This window comes from Labeo rohita, chromosome 5 (genome assembly GCF_022985175.1).
Source record: "Labeo rohita strain BAU-BD-2019 chromosome 5, IGBB_LRoh.1.0, whole genome shotgun sequence".
Lineage (NCBI taxonomy): Eukaryota > Metazoa > Chordata > Actinopteri > Cypriniformes > Cyprinidae > Labeo > Labeo rohita.
This window is the reverse complement of record NC_066873.1, coordinates 27962562-27987128: the sequence shown is the minus strand read 5'-3', so window position 1 is coordinate 27987128 and position 24567 is coordinate 27962562. Positions and strand designations below refer to the sequence as shown.

The window sequence follows — 24567 nt, the reverse complement described above, 5'->3', positions numbered from 1 at the left end:
TTGCAAAACCAGGTAGGTTTAAGGGTACAGTTAGTAACTGGCCTTCTATATTTAAGATAAGCCGGCAAACTTTGAGCAAGCTCATGATTTCTCAAACACAACACCAGATAGCTGGCATTATCATGGTGTACTAGGTTCTTTTGTCTTCAGGAAAGACAAACAGTCCCTAAAAATACATTTTCATCAGACTTCTCATCATAAACACTTACGAAACTACTGGTCCGGTTTGGCCCTTCAGGGACCGTCTTCCATTTAGTTTCTGACCATATTGTTTTTTTGTTAAAAGAGTGACCATGACCTGGTAGAATTTTTTTTTGTTTTCTTATACAGCATAACATTTCTCTATTAGTGACTCAGAAATGCCACAGCCTATTGTTTCTCAGCAGTAACTGTGAAAACTGCTCCCTTTTCCTGCTTTACATGCCAATTAAACAAGTACGCAGCGCCTGTCGCTCTTATTCTTTTTAGTGTTGGGTTTGGACCTAACAACCCTGCCAAGCAACTATGGCTGTTAAACCCACTGAATGCAACAGACTTTATATCGTTTAAAGCCTGATATTGAACTCTGAATAGAAGTGACCTTATTTCACTTTGACTGAGAGGATTCATTATAATACAAGGATAGTCAGAAGGGAGTTGTACTAGAGATATTCAGGCCACAGTGTTAAGCAACATGAATCTTAGTTTGAATCTCAGTGTTTACGCCATAATTCCATGGCAACTAATATAACGAGAGCTGTTTACGTGACGTGTCTTAATATTGTAACAATAATAGATGTGTAACCAATGGAAGATATTTAGAACAGTGTGGACTTTTGAAATCAGCTGAAACTGAACAGTCAAAATAGGGTTACTTACATACGCTCCCACAATGCTCTTCTTGGCCACAACAAAGATGAGGCAGATGAAGATAGCAGAGCCCAGCATGCTGACCGCACACACCAGCGGGTCGGCACGCTCCGTCTTCTGTCGGCAGAGCCGTGTGGTCACGGCACCGATTACCACTCCCAACAGCCCAGTCACACAGGTGATGGCTCCGAATATCAAACTGCAGATGAGAGAGAAATATAGTTATCAAAAGTCTAATTTTTGTATTTGTACATTACATTTTGAGCAGTTTGTGTATATTCGGACCTGTCTTTGCTGCTGCATGGTTGATTGGTGCAGCTCACTGCTGTCTTCTGCACCACCTGAGCTCTGACCAAGTACTGCGGGATCCAGATCCCAAATGCCCCCGTGGCAAATGACACCGCGGCTGATGCCAGAGATGAAAATACATAACTACGGCTGGGGAGCAGAAAGAAAATGAATGAATAGGCATAATTCCTGAGTTTTTCTGCATTTGCATTTTTCTGCATCTGCATTTTTACATGCTTTTCTGTTACTCTTGCTTTTTTTTCTTGCTTCATTAATTTGTCAGTTTGGTCTAGGGGTTGGCAATATGACCAAAATCTTATATCACGATATGAGTAGTTTTAATTTCACAGTAACAATATATATATCACAATATGTTTTTGCTGTAAATAAGGTCTTTGTGATATCAAAAGTTTTGATACCATAGAAATTTCATAATTCTTGTCACCAGTGTCAATATCACAAAAAACTAATACCAGCCTAAATTAAAAAAAAAAAAAAAACACTGCAAAGACAGACATTTTGCCACATAAGTATGTGTATTTAACCGTTCAAGGCCTATAAAACAGCAAAAATAACTTGGTTTTATACTCCCGTGCTCTAGTCTCTCAGAGAGCGTGTGCATATAACAAAATGAGTTCTCTTTCACAGCTGACTGCATTTCAACAGCCTAAAATCAATTGTTTTTAAACCGCAGTGCTTAAAAACACACAGAGACGATAAGTTTTCGTGACCACGTAGCACAGAATTGTCACATGAGCCTGTAACCGCGATAGAGACGATAGTCCAAAATCTCTACCGGTTGACAAATTTCTACTGGTATATTGTCCACCCCTAGTTTGGTCACAACAAAGATGGTTGGTCCAGTGTTGTAAATAATTTTTTTTTAAACGATCAATTAAAATTACAGAATGTATTTAAAATGTATTAGTTGAATGATACTTTGTCACAACAAACTTCAATACACTGTCAACAATTTCAAGTGAAGGCAGGACCATAAAAACTACAGACACTGAAGGATCCAGTATTTTGACTTGACGGTTGATTGTTAAGTGATTACATCTTGTACACCCCAGTGCTGCATATTTGGTTCATTACATTCCTGAGTGATGAACGGAAAAAGAGAATAAACAAGTAGCATACTTTTTGGCGAGAGCTTTCATGTCACAGAGCCAGGAAGTGCGTGTCTTTATACGTCCAGCGATATGGTCAGCACTCCCTCTCTTTGGCTCAGGAACAAAGATGAGAATAAGGGTCCCAGCAGTCAACCCCAACATCGGAGAAACCTTGAGACAGAAAGAAAAAAAGAGTTTAAAAAACGGTTTAAAAAACGCAAATAATTTTCCTTTGTATTTATGTCTTGTTTTTAAGAAAATTATTTACACATCCTTGAAACAAGATAAACATACTGCTTGAGATTTTATGATGTTTTCAGTCAATATATCTTGAATTAAGTTTATTTTTTCTGCTCTGCTAGTAATTTAAGAATAAATAAAAATCAAGTCTTATTATCTTATATAAATCAAATTGTTTTGGAATAAAAATGCAAAAATACCACTTAAGAGTGTTTTCAGCGCATTGCTCTCCGCTGTAAACTAGACTAAACATTCTTGCTTGTATTACTGCGAGTCTGTGCCTTCTGTTAAACAAAATTTTGTGGGCTGAACAATAAGAATCCGTCTCACATCCTGTTTGGTCTAGCAAGTTATTTGCTGAGCCCGTAATGGTGGTGATATTTTGTGATTAGCTTATGGTTTAGTATGTTACAGATTAGTTTTATTTCTATTCACATAAGGGTGTGTAGTGTAGGCAGTGTACTAGTCTGCAGTGTGAAGTAGACTCCATTAGGTGATGTTTCTTTACTCTATCCTCTCGTTTTCTTTCTCAGTTTTCTCCCTTGTGTAGGAGCAGCTGCGGTCCACCAGGCCATGAGCTATTATCTCTTTTATCATCCTTCCTGATGGCTACAGCACAGCAGTGTGTGTATGTGTGTGCGCGCATGTGTTTGTTGGTCCGCTCGCCCACATGGAAGCAGCGTAAGCGCCTCCGTCGCTTGTGAAAGCCAAAGCAATTCTGTCTGTCAGACGCAATCCTCCTGGAGATCATTTATAGCACATTAATTCAAAGCTCTGTAGAAAATTGCGGCTCTTATGGGTGTGTTTGTGTGCATGTGTGCGTGTAAAGGTCTGGTTATCAGGAGTGCTTTTGTCTTATTTTCCTTTTTTTTTTAAAAAAAAAAAAAAAAAAAAAGGATACATTAAAATGAAATTAAATGTATAAGCAAACTTAAGATAATAGGACTTATATCTTAATATACACTCCTGTTTAAAAAGTTCATAGTCTGTAAGAGTGTTTTTTTCCCAAATAAATGCTTTTGTTTTGAACTTTCTGTTCATTAAATAATTCTGAAAAAATGTACAAAATGTGAAAATAATAATGCAAAATAAATGCACCTTGGTGAGTATAGGAAAATAATAATAATAATAATAATAATAACAACAACGGCAATAATAATAACAATAATAAATGTTTTTTGAACAGCAAATCAGCATATTAGAATGATTTCTGAAGGATCATGTGACACTGAAGACTGGAGTAATGATGCTAAAAATTCAGCTTTGGTCACTTTGATAAATTACATTTTAAAATATATTCAAATAGAAAACAGTTATTGTGAATAGTAAAAATATTTCAGAATTTTACAGTTTTTGCTGTACTTTGGATCAAATAAATGCAGGCTTGAAGAGACTTCTTTATGAAAACATAAAAAATATTACTGTTCAAAAACATTTGACTGGTAGTCTAAGAATATGTTTTATTTATTTGGTTTATGTTATTTTGTAAGAATGTTTATTTATTCCACTGGAGAAGAAAATAAGAAAAAAATATTATTATTACATTTATTTATTTATTTATTTATTAGTGTTCAACAGTATAAATCTTTATAGTGAACAATGAAAGTTAAACAGATCACTGCGTCCCATTGACGTGCTGCTGTTTTCTGAACTACGCTGTGATTCTGTGGACTGAATGTGTCTCTGTGTGCACTGCGGTGGTTTTGATACAGAGCCGCAGTGTCCCGCTAAAGCCTGGATTTGGTCTTGTTATCCCTCCATAACTAGAAAACCCAGCATCCATAAAAGAGGTCTTTGCAGTGGACCTATTTTCTGACAGTCACACTGAAGGGATCCCTCCCAGTCTCTCCGGTCTAGTTTCATATCAAAGCCCGCGTTGATCAGTCATCTTGAACTCTGACTCTGTCTCTCACCCTACCTATAGTATTATCAGATGCTGCCCTTTCCTACCAATCTCAAACTAGTTCTGTAGCTCCTTTCGTGCTTGTTAAGGTTAGAGCTTGGACACCAAAAAGAGTGAGTGCAATCAAAGAACGAGAGATCAAGGTGCTATTTCTCCTGGCATTTCCGCTCTCCGACCTGCAGAAGATTGATACGGCTCTCAATAATTATGATCTAATCCTCCACTCCACAAAACACACTCCCTATTCGAGAACGGAAGGCGATTGAGTTCTTTAGGGCCCTGCAAAACAAGCGGAAAGTGGTACGAAATGTTTTTTCCCTCCTCTGAACAGGATATGGCTGATATGGAGTACATTTTCATCTGTCTGTTGTTTTTATAATCTTTTAAAGCGCCACTGATGATTAATAGTCCCCGAATCACAATCTTTGTCTTCTCAAGGAATGTTCTACTGCAAACAATAGCGCTCCACTACTGTTTGCAAAAGTGTTCCAACAAAGTAGCTCCAAATAAAGCTATTCATGTTCCTGAGGGTCATATAACTGTCATGTAGAGAGGTGTTTTTGTAAGCCTGAGAGAGTTTAACACTGTTTAAAAGTCTCCTTTTAGGCCTACGAGATCGACAGCCAAACCTCATTTGAGTTTTAAGAGCTGGCCACACATCGAGCATAATTCAGGTTCAACATGAGACACTCTGGATTCTTTATGACCCTGCAAAAGGAACGTGCAATGAAGCCCGACTTGAGCGTTCACCTGTTAAATTTTAAACTGAACAAGCAAAGTGGCTGGTTTTAAAACATCACTGAGCTAAATCATCTAAAGCACCTCAGAGGCCTTTTCAAAAAGTTGTTTTTGTCTTTCTTTCACTGCCCAAAAAGTTACAGGCCACAGCCCTTCCTCCCCCTCAATCATTTCACAAATTAGTAACCTTAGCTGCATTAAAAGGTGCTCGGCTTGGCTCTTTTGGTTAAAGCTGTGATACATCAAGGCTACTGAGGAATATCCCACAACAAAAGGGTCTGTGTAAGCGAGCCCCCTCTTCTCCTGGGTTTCTGCTGCACAAAGAGCGCAGTGAGAACTGCGAAGACCCTGTTCTTGCGTTACTCGCGGATAGCGTGCATGAGCGGGACCTGAGGTAATGCTAAATTAATGCATTTAAGCTAGCTGGGTTCTCAGTGCCAATTGCACCAGCTTCAAAGGGGCAGGAATGTTATGTTGCTTTTTCAAGAGACTGGACGAGGATATTTCAGGATTCACCTGTCCGCCATGGGTTTTAGGGATATTTTTGACCTGGACGAGAGGAAATGGGGTGTATTTGTGGAGGCTGTGCGTGTTTCCTCTAAAATATTGATACAACACACTGAGACATTTCAGCAGCTCTTACCCTCAGCGCCCAGTACCAATGCCCTCCAGCGTCTTTAGCGATGGATCCCAGGATGTAGCCCAGACCGCTGTGGACAGAGAGCAAAACATGTCATTATACGCAGGCAAACATATCATATTCCAGGCATAAACATCCACTCTCCAGTTGGTTTGCTGGGAATAGCTGGTGTAAGCCAGAGTTATTTTAGTTTTGAATTTTAATAAAGTTTTTTTTTGTTGTTTTTTTACAGTTTGTACTTACATTTGTGTCCCTGGACAACAAAACAATAGCCATAGCAATAGCAATAGCCAAAAATACATTATATGGGTCAAAATGATTGATTTTTCTTTTATGCCAAACATCATTAGGATATTAAGTAAAGATCATGTTCCATAAAGACATTTTATAAATTTCCCACTGTAAATATATCAGAACTTAATTTTTGATTAGTAATATGCATTGCTAAGACCTTCATTTGGACAACTTTAATGGTGATTTTCTCAATATTTGGATTTTTTGCACCCTCAGATACCAGTTTTTCAAATAGTTGTATCTCGGCCAAATATTGTTCTATCCTAACAAACTATACATTAATGCTTATTTGTTCAGCTTTAAGATGATGTATAAATATCAGAATTTACCCTTATGACTAGTTTTGTGGTCTAGAGTCTCATTTTAGTAGTTATTAATGTGCCAACTGGTGAAATTAAAAAGTAGAAATGTAACTTGATCAGCATTATCAATGATTTTGCCATCTGTTGGGCAAAAATTATGCATTTTTTGAGTTTTATAATACATATTATGTATGGGAAAAAAAACCTATTTTATTTTATTTTATTTTAGTTAGATTTGAAGTCGTAAGTTTTAGTTGTTTAGTTTTGTGTTAAAATAACACTGGTCTAGGCTGATCTAAGCTTTTCTTCCAGCCCAAGCTGGTTTTAAGCTGTAGGAGCTGATCTATCAGCCAGACCCAACTGGTTTTCATCTGGTTAGATGGTTAAGCCACCAGGTCTACCAGCCTGACCAGTTGACAAGTGCTCTAATCCCCTCAAAACCAGCATACCAGACCAGTATGACCAACTTGGTTTGGTTTAAAGAGATAGTTCTCCCAAAAATAAAAATTCTGTCATGAATTACTCACCCTCATGTCGTTCCAAACTCGTAAGACCTTCATTCATCTTTGGAACATAAATTAAGATATTTTTGATGAAATCCAAGAGCTTTCTGACCCTGCATAGACAGCAATGCAACTACCAGGCTCAAGGCCCAGAAAGGTAGTAAGGACATGGATAAAATATTCCAAAAGCTTTTGGCCTTTGTGTTCCAAAGATGAATGAAGGTTTTACGGGTTTGCAACGACATGAGGGTGAGTAATTAATGACAGAATTTTTATTTTGAGTGAACTATCCCAGTTTTTTAAAGCTGTTTTGCCATGTGCCTGCCTCATTTACTCGGTCTGTCTCTTTTCCCGATTGTCTTCCCCACCCCAAGCTGTGTCATGGACCCTAAAACTTTCATGCGCTGGGTAGACTGCCTGAACTCGACATGCATACTAATGCCGCTGATAATGGCTTTACACTGAACATCACCTCTGGCTATGTAAGCGAGTCAAGCACTTAGCATTACTTAGGGGCTTACAATGACAGATCAGCTCAGAGGAAAAGAGAAAGGGAGATGACTGGGGAGAGACGCCAGCTTCCCACACTGGGTTTTTGGATTTGGGGATTGTGGTGAAATACTAACTTCAAACGTTCGGATGACCTAATTCTGAGAATCCCTGTCTGAGGTTGTAGGATACGGCTGCAGAGTGCATGCGTCTCATGAACTTTCCTCTAAGCCTGTCTAAGGCGAGACTGCCTGACAGAGAGTGATATAAGGAAAAAGGAAGACGGCCACTCAAGGTGGGATCATTTCAGCTTAGTCGGTATCTGAGGAATCTGTGAGTCATATCTCTTCAGACGTAGACCAAACTCTCTCAGCTCTACATCCTGTTTACAGTCTAATAAAGTTCATAATTGCCATGTTATGAGCTCGGTGTGGATGAAGCGCATACGAAATATTCTTTCTGTATGCAGAGAGTCTGGTTTGAGACCGCTGTATGAATTGTTTTCGTCTCTTGGTCATAGTCTGTTAAAAAAACTTGATTGGGTGTTTTGCTGTTTTTGTTTCCATCAGCTCTCCATTTCACTATTCTCTGCATCAGATTCTTTGTAATTCTCATTCTCACTCCCTCTGTCTGTCTCCCTCCCATGTTTGTACACCTGTTACCAATCCTCTCACACTGCTGTGTAAAAAGCAAAAGAAAGTGAAAAGTGTTTGCTATTTTAAGGGTTCATAGCAATTTTGTCACTAGTGAAGGTGTATGGAAGCCATAGATACAATAAGTCATTGTTTTAATGACAGCAGAATTCAAGCTGTGTGAACTCAAGTTTCCATGTTACAACCAGATTAAAATGCCTCACTTGATCAGGTGTTAACATAATCACCAGTCAGAAGGATCAATTTTTTGAAATGGAGATTTTCATCATCATCATCATCATAAGTTTTCCACTGATGTCTGGTTTGTTAGGATAGGACAATATTTGGCTGAGATACAACTATTTGAATATCTGGAATCTGAGGGTGCAAAAAATCTAAATATTGAGTAAATTGCCCTGAAATGTGTATAAATGAAGGTCTTAGCAATGCATATTACTAATCAAAAATTAAGTTCTGATGTATTTACCTTAGGAAATTTACAAAATATCTTCATGGAACATGATCTTTACTTAATATCCTAATGATTTTTGGCATAAGAGAAAAATCGATAATTTTGACCCAAAGGGTGTATTGTCAGCTATTGCTACGAATATACCCGTGCTACTTAAGACTGGTTTTGTGGTCCAGGGTCACATATACTAACAGAGTGTTTTGGAACAGACACTTCTTGTATTTGGGGGTTGTTCGTGTTTTATTGCACATCAGACCCTGGAATAACTGCAGCGTTTTAATCCTTCTGTTTAAATTTGGAGTGTCCCTCCCAGCATTTAACCTCATACCCACTTCCTGTGTTCCCAGACACTCGCGCCAGGCTGTCGCTCAGCAGGTAAACCACATTGTTTATCTTTGACTGCCCCTGGCATTTCCGACTGATGGACCAATTTGACCTGACCCATCAAACAATAGGACCTTATCAGTGAATACATATGGCTTTTAGTGTGCACTGGACTTTCAATGCCAAGAACCCATTAATTCAACTTAATTAAGCATGTAAACTTAATTGTTTATTTATTGAATATGGCCACTTGGTGCCTTATTGATGTTCTTGATTGGATGATTACTTTTAAGCATTTGCGAACTTGTCAGTATTACCATGTGTCTCCATGTTGATTAGCAACTAAAATGTTTTGTATGCCCATAAGAGGACTCAAATTTCCTGCTAAACATTTCTCCCATGGCTGAAGTCACTTCCTGGAAACAGTAACAACCTGACTGCAAATAAACAGTGCGCTAGACAGGAAGCGAGGCGGCACACTGTAGCGCTGTAGTCTTTCACCTCTTATTGTTCGTACTGTCGATCGCTTTGTTAGGCCCGAACCCCTGTTAGCCTGCAAATACCTCAAATCTCCTGGGCCGGCTATTTTTCCATCCCGTCCTTTCCTCTAACTGCGTTCAATCTCTCATCGATACTATTACTAGCACTCAGAACAGGTCTTTTGGCGACAGCTGCTGTGTTCGGATATTTCTTTCCCTTAGTTTAGTGGGGGAACAGCCATGCGGTGTTATTCGACTGCATGTATAAAACTCTTTATACATATACTCTTTTGTGTTGTTGTCTTCCCCATCAGATTAACAATTAAACTGCAAGATGTTGTCTGTGAACACAATGCAGCTAAAAATGCTACGCACGTACAATCATGAATTTTTTATCACCTTTCCTCTGTTTATTTTCCCCCTTTTCTCTCGTCTTTTTCCAGCTCAGTGAACAAAAGAAAATGCCACGGCCCATGTTAAGTGACCGTAATAGGTGAGCTTAAAGTCTTTCACAGCAGCAGCAGTAGCAGATTTAGAATATCACTGTCCATTTGGCCCGTCTGAGGCGATGACCACACAAAATGCTGAGCTCAATTGTCCACAACTGACCTTTACTGGGTTGAGATGGTATCTGAGATTATCTGGCTGTCAGAAGCTGTTCCCCTCAGCTACAGTTCACCTACCCTGACATGAAATGTCTTAATTTACATTACACTTCTCATCATGGCTGGTTAAATAGCAATATAATGTCCAGGTTGGATATCAGATTTTGTAAAATCACCTCTAATGAACATCTGCACACTTACAATTAAATTGCTTAAGCAAAATTAGACCGCCTGGACTCTGTCCTTTCCCTTCCCTGAACCCATATCTCTGAATATTTAGTGTGATGCCAGCTTTAACGGTGAATCTTTATATTTCTGTCTGATCATTAAGAGACAAGCATGGAGTATGTGGAAAATAGATTTGTTTGGCTATTATGAACCAATAAATAGTCACACATCTGATGTTGTGAGGTTTATTTTAAACCAGTGATTTTATTACTCATTTAGCTGAAAAAAAAATGTATATGAATGTGACCCTGGACCACAAAACCACTCTTAAGTGCTGTTTATTTATTGTTTAAAATGGCTTGTAAATATGACAAATGAGTCCTTTTATCCATTTTATACTTGGAAATGAATAGATGTATGTGAATTGGTTGGCTATTGGTAGTAGGGTGGAAAGCAATTAAGGCTATTGGTTATCATTAATGTCCATTAATACTCACCTTCCTAGTGGGATGGCCAAATAGAAGACAGAGAGCATCACGGTCCTTTTGTTGTTTGTGAACAGGTCTCCAATGATGGTTGGAGAGATGGATGAGTAGCTTGATTCTCCAATACCCACCAAGCATCTGGACAGCACTAACAACCAGTAATACTGTAAAAGAAGAGGTCACATGATTAGAAAAATCAAAGGAATTTATTTTATATAGTATTCAATTGGCAACTGCCTCGTAGCATTTTTTAGCTAGTCACCTTACAGATGTTACCTGTCTGAAAAAAAATGAATAGTCTCTTGTGCATCTGAGGAGTAACAGCTCACTGAGCCCTGAAACTTATTCATAAATCTATCAATTGACATATTACATTGAGAGTGTGTTCAAGTTTGTGTGGCTTTTTAGACGTTCAATATTTTTTATCCAAACTGAGCATGTGTTAGTGGCAAAGGAGCAAGTGTCCTACATTTGTGAAACAGTGAGAACATGTGGCTGTTGTCCTCTGACCTCTATTGGCGAGAAAGGAAGCCAGACTAAGAAACCACCCTTCCCTGAAATGGCCTAGACTTGTTGTGTATATATAGTCGTTCATGTGAAGACTTTTAACAGTGGGCGTGTAATGGACATCCATACTGCTGTGGAGAATTTGGGTCACCCTGGCAGTCGCCCAAACTGAGGAGGCTAGTTATAGATTTTTCTGTTGCTTGTGCTTAGAGTCCATTTCTTTTTACGTGTTGACCTCATTTTATGTGTTATTCTCACTCTCCTTAACAATATCTCATTTTTAAAATGTCAGTCTGGAAGCAGTGGGGAGTCTAGCCACACCCAACAATGATGGAGGGAGGCAAAATGTAAGGAGCAAACATGGACACCCTCTAGAGACACCAGGTCATCCCATTATGATATGATTCACATATACAGCAGACACACACACACACATACAGATCTGTCATAGCCCATTTTCATGTGTGATATCTCCTGAGGGGGCTCACAAAGCCACCTGACTGGCCAGATGCTCTTGTGTCAGACTTTTGTGTACTAACAAGCTTCCTGTAAGTGCTAATGAGATGTGTGTGAGCTTGTGCACATATAGCTATATAGTCATTTTTGATCACAGTCATATTGTGAAATATTATTAAAATCACATGCCCTCAGAAATCATTCTGGTATGCTGATTTGGTGGTAAAGAAACAGTTATGGATTCTTTCATGAATAGAAAGTTTTAATGAATGCATCTAAATGAATGAATTTATGTTTAATTCAAAACAGAGGCAGCAATCCTTCATGTCCTCCGGCCATTCGATGGTCACTTTTTATTACTGGGATTCCCTCGCTCCCTTTCCTGCTTTTCATCCTTTATTCTTTTTCACTTGACAGTCTTTGGTGTGACAGCAGCCCCACGACATACAGCCAAAAGAAAAACAACTTTACTTGTTGTTGAATGTTACATAATTCTCAGCAGGGGAATTTCTTTAGTGTACGTGACAGGAATCAGCAAAGAGAGACTGCAGCAAGCTGGGTTATCCTCTGGCACTGAGAGGATTTCTCTATCCCTCCCTTTTCCCTCCTGCTCACTCTCTCTTTCAGCTCCTTTCCTGCTTTTCGTGACTCAGAAATGACAAAAGCTATGTGCTTGTTGTTTATTGACAGAAGTGCTGTGAGGGAATAAGAGAATAGAGGGATGGCGGAGAGGGAGAGTGACTGATTGTTTGTTTTTACACAACCTTTCCTCCTTTTACCCCAACACACACACATGAAAAATTAATGCTTGGGCTGTCATTTGCTGAACATACACACGTCTGGAGAACTGTTAGTTGAGATGAGACACACACACACACATTAAAGGATTAGATCACTCCAGAATAAAAAGTTTGATAATTTACTCACCCCCATGTCATCAAATATGTTCATGTCTTTCTTTATTCAGATCGAAAATAAATTAAGGCTTTTGAGGATAACATTCCAACGATTTTACTCCATATAGTGGACTTAAATGGGGATCAATGGGTGGAAGGTCCAAATTGCAGTTTCAATGCAGCTTTAAAGGACTCTACACAATCCCAGTCAAGAAATAAGAGTCTTATCTAGCAAAACGATCTGTCATTTTCAAAAAAAAAAAAAGAAAAAAGAAAGAAAATTGATACACTTTTTAACCACAAATGCTCATCTTGCACTAGCTCGACCTCACACATTATGTAGTCATGTTGGAAAGGTCACGCATGACGTAGGCAGAAGTACCGAACCAGTGTTTACAAAGCGAGCGTGCAAAGAAAGTCAAACGCCCTTTACAAGAAAGGTATAACAACGATGTTGGATGATTTTGAAGTTGGAGGAGAAAATGAGATGGAGTTTTCAACTTACCCTACATTTTGAACCCGAGTACACAGACGAAGAACTAACCGCACGTGACCTTTCCAACGCGATTATGCAATGCATGAAGTCGAGGATCGCAGAGCTAGTGCAAGACCCCTATTCCTCGGCTGGGATCGTGTAGCTGTGTTTAAACTGCAGTTTGAACCTTCAACCCATTGATCCCCATTGAAGTCCACTATATGGAGAAAAATCCTGGAATATTTTTCTTGAACCTTAATTTAAGACACAAACATCTTGGATGACATGGGGGTGGGTAAATTATCAGGAAATTTCAATTCAGGAGTCAATGTTTCGTCTATGATTATTTGCAAAAGTGGTTTAGTAAAAATTATTTATCTTAATTATTTAGATTTTTGTCTTGACAGAATGGATGTATATGTAATTGTATGTATTTCGGTATCACTTTCTTTCTAAGTATTCAGTCAGATTTTTTTCTCATTCACACTTCCGCTTATTTGAGCTTGTGGTTAAGTGGTTAAAACCCCAAGCTTGAACAACAAAGTCGGCACATCTGCCTCTTTGTCTTTGTTCCAGACCACAACCAATTCATGAGGCTGCAGTATTGTAGGACTGACTGTACACGTCTGGCTTCCCTCATCCCTCAAAACCATATACATAAACATGAGCTTTCAAATACATTCTGCATGAATATGTGCATATCTAACTAAAATCCACCACTGACACCCCCTGATGTTTTGTTTTCTTGTCATCTGACAAAAGTGACACAATGATGTTAAATAGGGTCATGGGAATCAGACATCCTGAAGTTTTGCCAATTATCCACCTTTTTCTTCAACGTGGAAGTAAGCCTATGGATGAGACCTTCGGTTCATTATCCGCTATAGGTAAATAACGAGAAGAATAACAGTGTGCAGCAAATCGCAAAAATGTTTGCATTACAAACTAGTGTGTTCATAATTAAGATAATACATTAAAATAATAAGGTAAGACACAACAATTTGCAATATCAAAATGAGCCGTTTTGTACAGCTAAAAATAGCTGGACGCGGATGAGACCAGAAGTCAGACCCATAAAATGTACAAATGGCCATACCCACTCTTACGGGAAGAAAAATGTGGATATGCTTTACTTAACAAAAACTGTCTTTCAATATTGTTGCAGCAACACAGTGCAGTGAATTGACTGTCTTTTCCCAAAGCCCTGAGAAATCTCATTAAAAGAAGCCGAACACTGAGTTACGAGGGATTTCAGATGATGAACAGATCAGCAAGAGGTTGTAAGGTCAGTTTAAGCCATACAGAGATTTAGTAGATATTTTCTTTTCAAAGCAAAGTGTATCAGTGCTGGACAACCTATGATTTTCATCGGACTAATACAAGAGAACACTTTTACGTCATTCAGATTTCTTATCCCATAAGACGATTTCTTGGCATAATAGTATTTTTCATCATTTGAGTGTATTCTTATGAAACACAGCACTCTCTTTAGGATTGTTACGAATAATGTTATGCAGACCTTGCACCAACACTGAGGTAACATTAGCCTGATGGTTATGATGTTGAGTCTGTATGTAAATGCGAGATGATCTGTAGATTTCTCTTGGTGGGGAACGTTATATAACAGCCCACCGTGCGTCGGATGATTGACAGATAAAGGGATATCTGCAGTCTCCACACTCATGTATGCATATGTGCACATGTGTGCGGTCTTGGAGGATCATGTGACTTTGATGCAGAGTGGCTTGTCCTGTCAGTATCGACTCAGCATTGCAGATCGAGGGGATTAGCGCATTTATACCCCCCGTGGCGTTTGGCCGTCATATTCCAACCACACACACATCTTATAGACAAGCATGCAGTCTCCACATGCTCACTGACAAAACAAAAAAGGCTAATGAGAGGCAAACCCCACACAAATACACACGTCATTAGATATCACTAAATCAGTTATCATAGCTACAAGGAATATTCCTCTGTTGTCATTTTGCAGTCTTCCTCTCATTAACATGGCCTTTTAATTAGCTGCCACTCTCTATCTCCGTTGCAATAGCCTCCCTGGAGACTGGCCCCACACGCACACATACAATTTGATTGAGATGGTCTGTGAGGGATTCTAGACAAGAAGCATCAATTTAAGTTTTGTGGTTTTTGCCTGCCTTTCTCAGTTTGGTTCAGTTTTCCTCTCAGCATTTCCTCTCAGTAGGTTTACTGATGTAGATCAGATACTGATGTTTAAAGAAACAGCTTAAATACTGCCTGTATGTCAGATAGCTTTTCTGTTCTTATGATATTTTCTCTAACTATAGTTGATTGCTAAAGTAAATATCATACAACTGAGGGACTCATATGCAACTATTACAGAAGGTTCAAACGTTTACTGATGCTTCCGAAGGAAACACAATGCATTAAGAGCTGGGAGGTGAAAACTTTTGGAATTTAAAGATCAGAGTAAATTTACCTTATTTTTTATTCTGGTAAACATGTAAGTATCCTTTGTAGCTTCTAAAGGCCAGTAATAAATAAAATATATATATATATATATATATATTTAGGCAAAATAAGAAAAAAGTACACATCTTCACTCTGTTCAAAAGTTTTCACCCCCCAGTTCTTAATGCATTGTTTTGCATCAGTTAGCATTTGTATCTTCTGTAATAGTTGCATATGAGTCCTTCAGTTGTCCTCAGTGTGAAAAGATGGATCTCAAAATCATACAATCATTGTTGGAAAGGGTTCAAACACCCAAAAATGCAGAAAAACCAAATAATTTCTGGGACCTTAAGGATTTTTCTGAAGAACAGTGGGCAGTTTAACTGTTCAGGACAAAGAATCAAGAATCAAGCATATGTAAACTTTTGAACAGGACTGTGAACTATGTGTAAATGTCTTTTATGTGAAATGTCTTATTCAGGTGAGTACTAAATAAAAAAAATCCCTCTTATTTTGGTAAAATAATTAACATTTTGCAGATTCTGCAAAGTGTATGTAAACTTTTGACTTCATCTGTATTTGCAGTCAAATCTTCTACCAGTGGCAACAAATGCTTTTTGATTTGTAATTTTAGTAGCTTTAATGACATGATTGTGTGAGGCCTGGATGAAATAGAGAGTAAGATATAGAGAGAAGACAAAGAGGATGACGAACTGCAGTAGAGCTATAACAAGAGGTCTTCGGAGACAGGCCCAGTGTTATGCTAAGTGAGCATGTCATTTAATCATTTCATCTTAGCAAAGCAAAGGGGAAAGAGAGAGAGAGTGAGAACGAGAGACTTCTAAATAATAAAGTACACTGCATTCAGTTATTATATTTAAAATGAGTCCTTCTTTGCTGAATGACTCTGATGTAGTTTGCAAGTGTTCTCAAATGAGCCAGAAACTGAATGAGCTCTAGAGATGCTGCTACTGCTGGGCTGGGTTGCTGTTCTGCTTCTAAAAATACCCAACTAGCACTGCAAGAACAAACCTAACCCCTTCTGAGCAAAAACAAACTACATTTATATTTTAAAACTTCTCCTAAAATGATAATCATGATGATATGATTGCTTTAAGATGTTCTGAGCAAGGTTTAGGCTACTGTTTGTAGAGGAGAAAGAGAGTATGACACTTACATCTTTGGTAATAAAGGAGCTTAGCATTGTCACAAAGGACCAGAAGAAGATTCCACTGCTCAGAATGATCTTCCTGTTGAATCTGTCCCCCAGGTATCCAAAAATGGGTGCGGCCACCATGAAACTGCAGATGAAGACTGGAAATAAAAACAGAAGCAGAAATATTTCACTTTGAGTTTCACATTTATCTCATACTTGGTTGCATCAAAATCACATAGTCAGTTCTTAAAAAAGAAGTCCACTCATGGCAGCTTGTAAATCCACATCCTTATTCTTTAAAATGAGGAGGAAGCTTTAAGATTCCCTTTCTGTTTCCCTAATTCACTTCCTACCCACAATCCTCTTATGTATGCCTGCCCATTAACTAATGGTCAAACAAAACCTACTCACAAGACTGTTCTTCTGATAAGATTGCTTTAACCAAGCAGTTTTCCACGACTGTACATTTGCTTAATGCTGTCATAATTCACATCATAGATTAGGATGCTACATGCATCTTTTAAGGATTTTTTAGATTTTAATTTGATTTTATTGCATTTTATAGTTCAATTTGTTTCATGTTTTGATCATTTCTAATATATATTTAATTGTTTAATTTGTTTTATTCCATTTTTATAATTTCATATTTAAATTTTTGGAATATTTCTGTTTTATAGTTCTTAAGTAAATTCCTTTTTTCACATTGCGTCTGTGTTTCTGTGTTCAGATGTTGCAGTAAATAAAGCAAATTTGGATGTAGCTAATTTAAATATTTCCTGTAAAAGTGTCCAGATACCGTAATAACACTGTAAGATTCTTAATCCTGCAGTTGCTGATGCGAAAATTCCACTCGGGTTTGAAGGAAGTTGCATCTGAAATGCTTTCGTAGTGAGTTTGCATAGATGGCACAAGGTACTAATGCTTATATTGAAACTTCAGAGCTGCAGATTCTAAGAATTTTTGCCATCTGCATAAACATTAAAGTGGTTGTGTTTGTGTTATGCAATGTGAGGATGTGTTCGCAAGCTTACAGAGAAAGCAAAATGCAGTGCAATTTTGAGAGACCTTGGTAACACACCAAGTCTGAGGCTAAAAAGTCTGGGCTGAAGTTTCAGCAATCTTTCACCCTTGATCAGTGGCCATGTTTGGATATTTAATAACTTCCAATTTTTGCGGAAGGCTGAATTTGCTGAAGCCACCGGAAACATTGCCCTGTGTTATCCTTGGCTGCTAGTTCAAGCCAAAGCCCGGCCCGACTTGAGTATATCCACTCTAGAAAGAGGCACGGAGCCCACACCGAGCCTGCTGGGAAATCAGCACTCTCTCCACACACTCGAATCTGCACAAATTACAGCAGCACTATGCTAAATGATCTGCTATTTCATCCCTGAGTTCTCTCGCTTAGTGATCGTAATTAGGCTGCCTTTGAAAATGGTTCCAAAAATGAAAAAGATTTCAGAACGCTCCGTGTTGAGTAAATGCAAAACAAAAGTGAGTTAACTGTGTTTGTGTGGTCTAAATGAGTCAAAGCTGGACTCGTTTACAAAAATATACTGTGGGGCAGGTCTGATTTGATAATGAGGATGCTGTGTAAAATGAGATGATAGCAAAAACTGGTACTCTGTTGTGCAGCAATATCTCAAAATTGAAGACACAGGAGGAACAAAAAGTCATTGTACGGGTCAAAAGTTTTCTTTATGCCAAAAATCATTCGGATATTAAGTAAAGATCATGTTCCATGAAGACATTTTGTAAATTTCCTGCTGTAAATATATCCAAACTTAATTTTTGATTAGTAATATGCATTGCTAAGAACTTCATTTGGACAACTTTAAAGGCGATTTTCTCACTATTTTGATTTTTACACCCTCAGATTCCAGATTTTCAAATAGTAAATCTCAGGCCAAATATTGTCCTTTGTCTCTAACAAACCATACATCAGTGGAAAGCTTATTTAGCTTTCAGATGATGCATACAATTCACCCTTATGACTGGTTTTGTGGTCCAGGGTCTCATATATATTTGCATTTAATCAGAGGATAGATTTTCATAGATGATATTCTGAATGAACAGCAATCCCACAGGCTGTGATTCATTTAAGCACAGCTCAACTGAAGCAATCAACACCTCTCCCTTTTTCTGAGATGTTGATCTCCTCCCATTACCCTGAGCCGTCTGAGCCGTGTCCTCTGCTAATTCCTCTGTTAATGACCTCACTTCTTGTCTGTGTTCATCACATCATATAACACTGCACATCAATTACACCTGTGTCTTTGTGTGGGACTTTGAGACAGAGAGAGAGATACAGAGACACACAGTATCCAGAGACAGTGAACATATGGACCGGCACCGAATGCACAACATGTGTGCAGTGAACGGCTCCTGAAATATTCATGCCTCAGCTTTCCCCGATGAAGTCTTTGCTCTGAATTAGCATGTTAGACAGATCAGGGTGTTCTTTCTTATAGGGCGAGTTTCACATTAAGGACAGATTTCTGACTGAGGGACAAAGAGTAGACATTTACATTGACGTAGTCATCTAGCAGATGCTGATTCAGAGCGATTTTCAAATGAGAAACAAAGTAGACGAGCTAAAAGAGCAAGTATGCACTTTAAGCTTTTCCCCTGCATGCTTTTAATGTTAATTTCAGCATTTACTAATGCATTATTAAAATCACAGTGTTTGTTAACATTAGTTAATGCACTGTGAACTAACATGAACAATGAAAGACTGTATTTATGTTACCTAACATTAACAAAGATTAATAAATAGTGTAATAAATGTACTGTGAATTGTTTGTTCATGTTAGTTAATACATTAATGTTAACAAATGACACCTTATTGTAAAGTGTTACCCAAACATCTCTCCAGAATACTTAATTTAGATTGGTCATCCTCATTCTTTTGCAGCTAAAATTTCCTAATTTTTATTTAACCCTTTAACTGTCACCGTCCACCCAGTGGGACGCCTAAGTTTACTTCACCATATTACAAATAAATCCTAATCTAATCATGACAAACTATACATCATGGAAAGGTCTAAGACTCCTAAATAGATATTTTAGCATATTTTTGTGTTAGAAATTATGTAGGAAAAGTAATAGATTAATATATGTTAAGAGTGCAACTTAAAAAATCTACATCATAACATGAGTTCTGACCTTTGTCACAAAAGATTTTCTTCATTGCCTTTTTCCCTATCATGCAATAGAAATCATAAGAAATTATATATCGGTGCAAAACGTAAAATCTCAAAATTTTAAAATCAGACATTGCATTACCACAGAAAATGTACATCAAAATCATATTACAAAATGTTTTCATTCGTTAATTATAAAAAATTAAGTCTGGATAGTGCATTTTTATGTCTGTGTTCAAAAATGGGAGTGACAGTTAAAGGGTTAAATCACTTGGTGCATGTTTGACTAAAGAGGTTTTTGCTCTGTAGTTTGCCTTTTGCAAGTTGCTCTGACCTGAAGTTATTCCCCTGAAGCTCTTCAGCACGAACATACTTCCTCATAATGGTATTTCTAAGATGCCTCGAGGCATGTCACACACCTCACCTGTCCTTCCAGGTGACTGCTGTGGGAATTATCTAACTTAAAGCAAGCACGCTGCTTTATGTGACCTCTAATGGCGTTTTTCTGAGGGGATTTATTAAGAAAACATGAGCAAGTATGTAATGTGTTTCAAACGGCTGATTCACCGCCTGTAAATGTCATTCTAGATTCCCTCTCGTTTAGAGTGCAATGTTCCTCTGTCACTCACCGCTACTTGCCTTCTATTTAAAAATTCATGCTGTCTTGAAACTGTCAGAAAAGGTCTCAGATAGATGAGTGTACACACTCATACTCCTCCGTTACCCTCCTCATTTTTTTTCCTTGAGGGATGAAACATGATATAAAGATGGATTACGTCCCGTCACAGTTCTGACAGAGAATGACAAACACTGCACCTTCACCCCTTTCTTACTTGCTTTCTTTAACCTGTCTGTCAGAGCGTGGTGACCCTTTATATTTGGTCTTTGTCATGCAACAGCCCACTAGTTCTTCAATTTTATATTCCACTGCTATAGTTATGTTTTCCATGCTTTGTTTTTAGCAACAGGAACCAAGGAGGCTAACTGAACTGCTTAATATATACAGTAGATTATTTGTATATACACTATCACACCCACAAATATCAAAAACCATCTTGGAGTTCAAGGAAAAGTCCTTTACTGGAATATTTCTTTGGGTTTTACACAAACTTTGCATTATGTTTGCAGTGGAAGAAATGGTTTCAGTAATTGTGGTACAGTGATTCATTGTAGGGAGTCAGTTTAGCTACTGTACTTCTCTATGGCAAGCATGTAGGCTTATCATGTGAGATTCACACTATACTAATAATAGGCACACAGGAGATATAGGTGAATGGATTTATAATAGGATAGTATATAGGCTGGTGAATGAAGCTTCTCAAATGGTTAATTATTTTAGGATCGACTAAATAAAGTAATTTACTGACTCCTACTGTTACCTGATATGATTCTATAGGATCAAACCATATTCTTGTGTACATCAGTGTTTCCCGCATTGCTTTTCCGATTCATGAACTAAAGAGCCGGTTCTTTTAATGAATGTGTTTGGAGTTGGATTTAAACAATCTGACCGATCTTTCGTTGAATTAAATCAAACAGAGAAGTTACTGAATCAGCATCTGACTCACTTACTGAACTGCAAGTTATCATCGTTTTGTGTTTTTTTGTAATAAATGAACTTGGAAAGTTTATTTTAAAAGAAATACTTTTACGCAGCAAGGGCACATTAAATTGATCAAAAGTGACAGTTAATGCTTTTATATTGCTAAAAAATGTATTTCAAAGAAATACTGTTCTTTTGAACCTGCTGTTCATAAAAGAAATCAAATTAAGTTTTACCATCACAGGAATAAATGGCATATCTATTGAAATTTGTTGAAACAGAAACAGTTATTTTAAATTATAATAATACTTCACATTACTGTTTTTACTGTATTTCCAAATGCCAAATGCAGCCTTGTTGAGGATTACAGACATTTATCAAAAACATTAAAAACTTTAAACTGTGTATACTAATTTTTAGAACACTGCTGTACACTGGAAAAAACATTTTAAAATGAGTGCTGTCAAACGATTAATCGTGATTAATCGCATCCAAAATAAAAGTTTTTGTTTACATATGTGTGTATACTGTGTATATTTATTATGGATATATAAGTACACACACATACAGTATATATTTTGAAAATATTTACATGTACACTGCCCTCCAAAAGTTTGGAAACGCCTTAGAAAAGTGGGGTTTTGGACAACATTGGCATGAGTCGTTTTTAATTTGTGATAATTTTGCACTGATAAGGGACAACACAAACCATGAAAACATATTTTATTGCATAAACAGTTTATACATAGAAAAAAACGTACATTTTCGATTCATCAAAATATCCAACATTAGCAGCCATTACAGCTCTGCATAATCTGGGCCTAAAATCATTGTATTGTAAACTTAATTGGCAATCAGTTGTTGAAGCTATTAAGGTGTGCTGACCCAAAAATCTTTTAAAAACCTGGGCCAAGTTTAAACCAGTAACCAGGCATCACAGCTGGCAAAGGGGCATGTCTGACTTTGACATGTATATATTGCCATTATTATGTAATCAAAATCAAAATTATTATTGCTGGTCTTCAATGATAATGTCAAGTTACTTTAATGTATTTGCACCAAAAAATAATAAGGATTTATGCTGATATTGTCCGAAACCACACTTTGCCAGGGGTGTTTCCAAACTTTTGGAGGGCAGTGGATATATTTTTATTCATATAATTGATATTATATATAAATATATTTACCATATAAACATAGCATATTTTTCTTAAATATATCCATGCATGTGTATTTATGTATACATAATAAATATACACCGTACACACACATATGAATGACGTTTTTCTTTAAAATAAGCATTTTATCAGGTTCCTATATATAGGTTTCTACCGAAGTACCGGTACTTCTGAGTTTGAAGTATTTGATGGACGTATACTATATGTCGAGAGCATTCACTCTCACCATTATCTCATTTTTGACTGAGGTTGCTTTTAGAGGGTTTTGCATCTGAACCCTTTATATTATGTAAATTAAAATAATCGTGATTAATTGTTTGACAGCACTTCCTGTATTTTCACAACACTCTCAGTGCATTCTACATACTGCATTAGTATCAACCTTATTTAAGTCTAATTGTCAGCAACATACCAAACCTCTGAGCTAAACGCAAATTCTTTAAAATGTTCATTGACTAAAGGAACAACCAGAATTTTCCCACAGTGCCTGAAATGCCACACGCCTGAAACAGCTCAGTTTTGAATTTGTGGTCGATGCTTGACAGCAGAACTCCGTAATGAAATAGCCAAGATGCCAGTTTGCATTCCGCTACCTGTGAATCACTGTAAACGGAAGAAACCCAACCTGCTTCTGTTGATGCAAATTACAGCGCGATGCAAGCTACATAGCGTGATTATCTACTTTAAATCACATCGGGCATGGCAGAGCGGCCACAACATTTTTGTAATGTTTGAAACCTTACGCTGGTAACGTGTTGTAATGTCAAGCTCTTCAGAAGTTGCTTTAATAGGCTCATTAGGCTGTTTGACACTTCTAGACCACACATACTGTACTTGGGCTGTGGCAAAATGAATGAAGCATCCAGAGCTCCTACTCGGCCTTCCCCATACAGCCAATGGCGATTTAAACCAGTGTGGGCGCGAGTGTGATTTAACGGGCAGAAGTGGGTCATGTGTGGTCGGCTATAGCTGTGGATGACTAAACTAATGACATCACACTGCATTTAATTGCTTGGATATCTTTCACTCGCAGCGTTGAAAAACGCCTCAACTTCGTGACTCAGCCTTCAATCGCAGTTGACGTAGGAGTGAGTGATGTAATAAGTGTAGGAGTAGCCTCAGAAAAATTATGAGACACCTAGAATATTAAAATCAATATCAGTCGATGGTCATTTTCAGGCTCTTTTTAATTTAACAGATCAGATGAAATCTTATTCAATTAATTGTGCATTTGAGTGTCTGTGTAGGCTGAATCGAAGGATACTAATGCTTGCTTTGATCAAAGACCAAAGCTTTATTTGAGACATGTTACTATGACAACAGAGGACTATACCTGTACCGCACTATGCAGTTTGTGACTCAGTCTACAAGAATCACCATAGCTTTAACCAGCATTGTCCCGCCGTCAAGGAGAATCACGCTCGGCCATGAAGCCTTCACCTGCGTGACAATGACTTCTGTTCTCCTCTAATAATTTCTTTCGGACGGTGTGCGAGTGGGTGTTTGGACACAGAAAAATCGTGACTAGCTAGTCAGGAGGACGCACACAAAAGCATCACTTCAGGGTGGAATCAACACAGTTTCAACTGCACTGCTGAATGCACTGAAAGAGTTTTAACTTTATGAAAGCAAAGCCGTCAGGGCCACTAGTTCATTTAGAAAGTGTTATAAAACCTTTTGCATGCAAATTTTTGGGTTGCCTTTATACAACAGGTTAATAAGGGGAAGGCTGAGCTCAGTGAAGACATCATAATTAGCTGGAAAATGTCAGGGACACCCCGGATTTAAAAGGCTTAGATTAGGGGAAAAATGCATTTGCGTCATGAATGCAACATTGCATGAAAAATGTATAATGTGAAACTGCATCTATAGAGACAAAGCAAGAGGATCGTGATTATTTGCTGTAAAACTTGTAGAAGTTAGTTTGTAGGATAAATTTCAGAAATGCCTAATGAGCACTTTCTATCTCTTTTTGTGTATATGTATGACGTTATAGTCAGATACGACAGCGCTAATGCTAAAGCAAGCTAATATGCAAACTGCCGTAAATGAAACTGAAAGTCGCTCAATACACAATCATCCTCATTAAAGGACTAGTTCACTCCAGAATTAAAATGTCCTGATAATTTACTCACCACTATGTCATTCAAGATGTTCATGTCTTTCCTTCTTCAGTCGAAAAGTAGTTTTTTGAGGAAAACATTTCAGGAATTTTCTCCATATAGTGAACTTCAATGGGGATCAATGGGTTGAAGGTCCA

The 24567-nt window shown here is 37.7% G+C and overlaps 1 protein-coding gene across 1 annotated transcript in view; it reads right to left on the bottom strand.

Annotated features, from left to right (window-relative positions):
- spns2 (SPNS lysolipid transporter 2, sphingosine-1-phosphate) overlaps nucleotides 1–24567 on the bottom strand; it is an 80846-nt gene that overhangs the window by 18184 nt on the left and 38095 nt on the right. The window contains exons 3-8 of the mRNA XM_051109435.1: nucleotides 16468–16604; nucleotides 10536–10687; nucleotides 5774–5840; nucleotides 2278–2420; nucleotides 1135–1287; nucleotides 859–1048 (exon numbers count right to left, since the gene is read on the bottom strand). Of these exons, the coding sequence (XP_050965392.1) occupies nucleotides 859–1048; nucleotides 1135–1287; nucleotides 2278–2420; nucleotides 5774–5840; nucleotides 10536–10687; nucleotides 16468–16604 (842 nt within the window). The remainder of the gene's footprint in view (nucleotides 1–858; nucleotides 1049–1134; nucleotides 1288–2277; nucleotides 2421–5773; nucleotides 5841–10535; nucleotides 10688–16467; nucleotides 16605–24567) is intronic.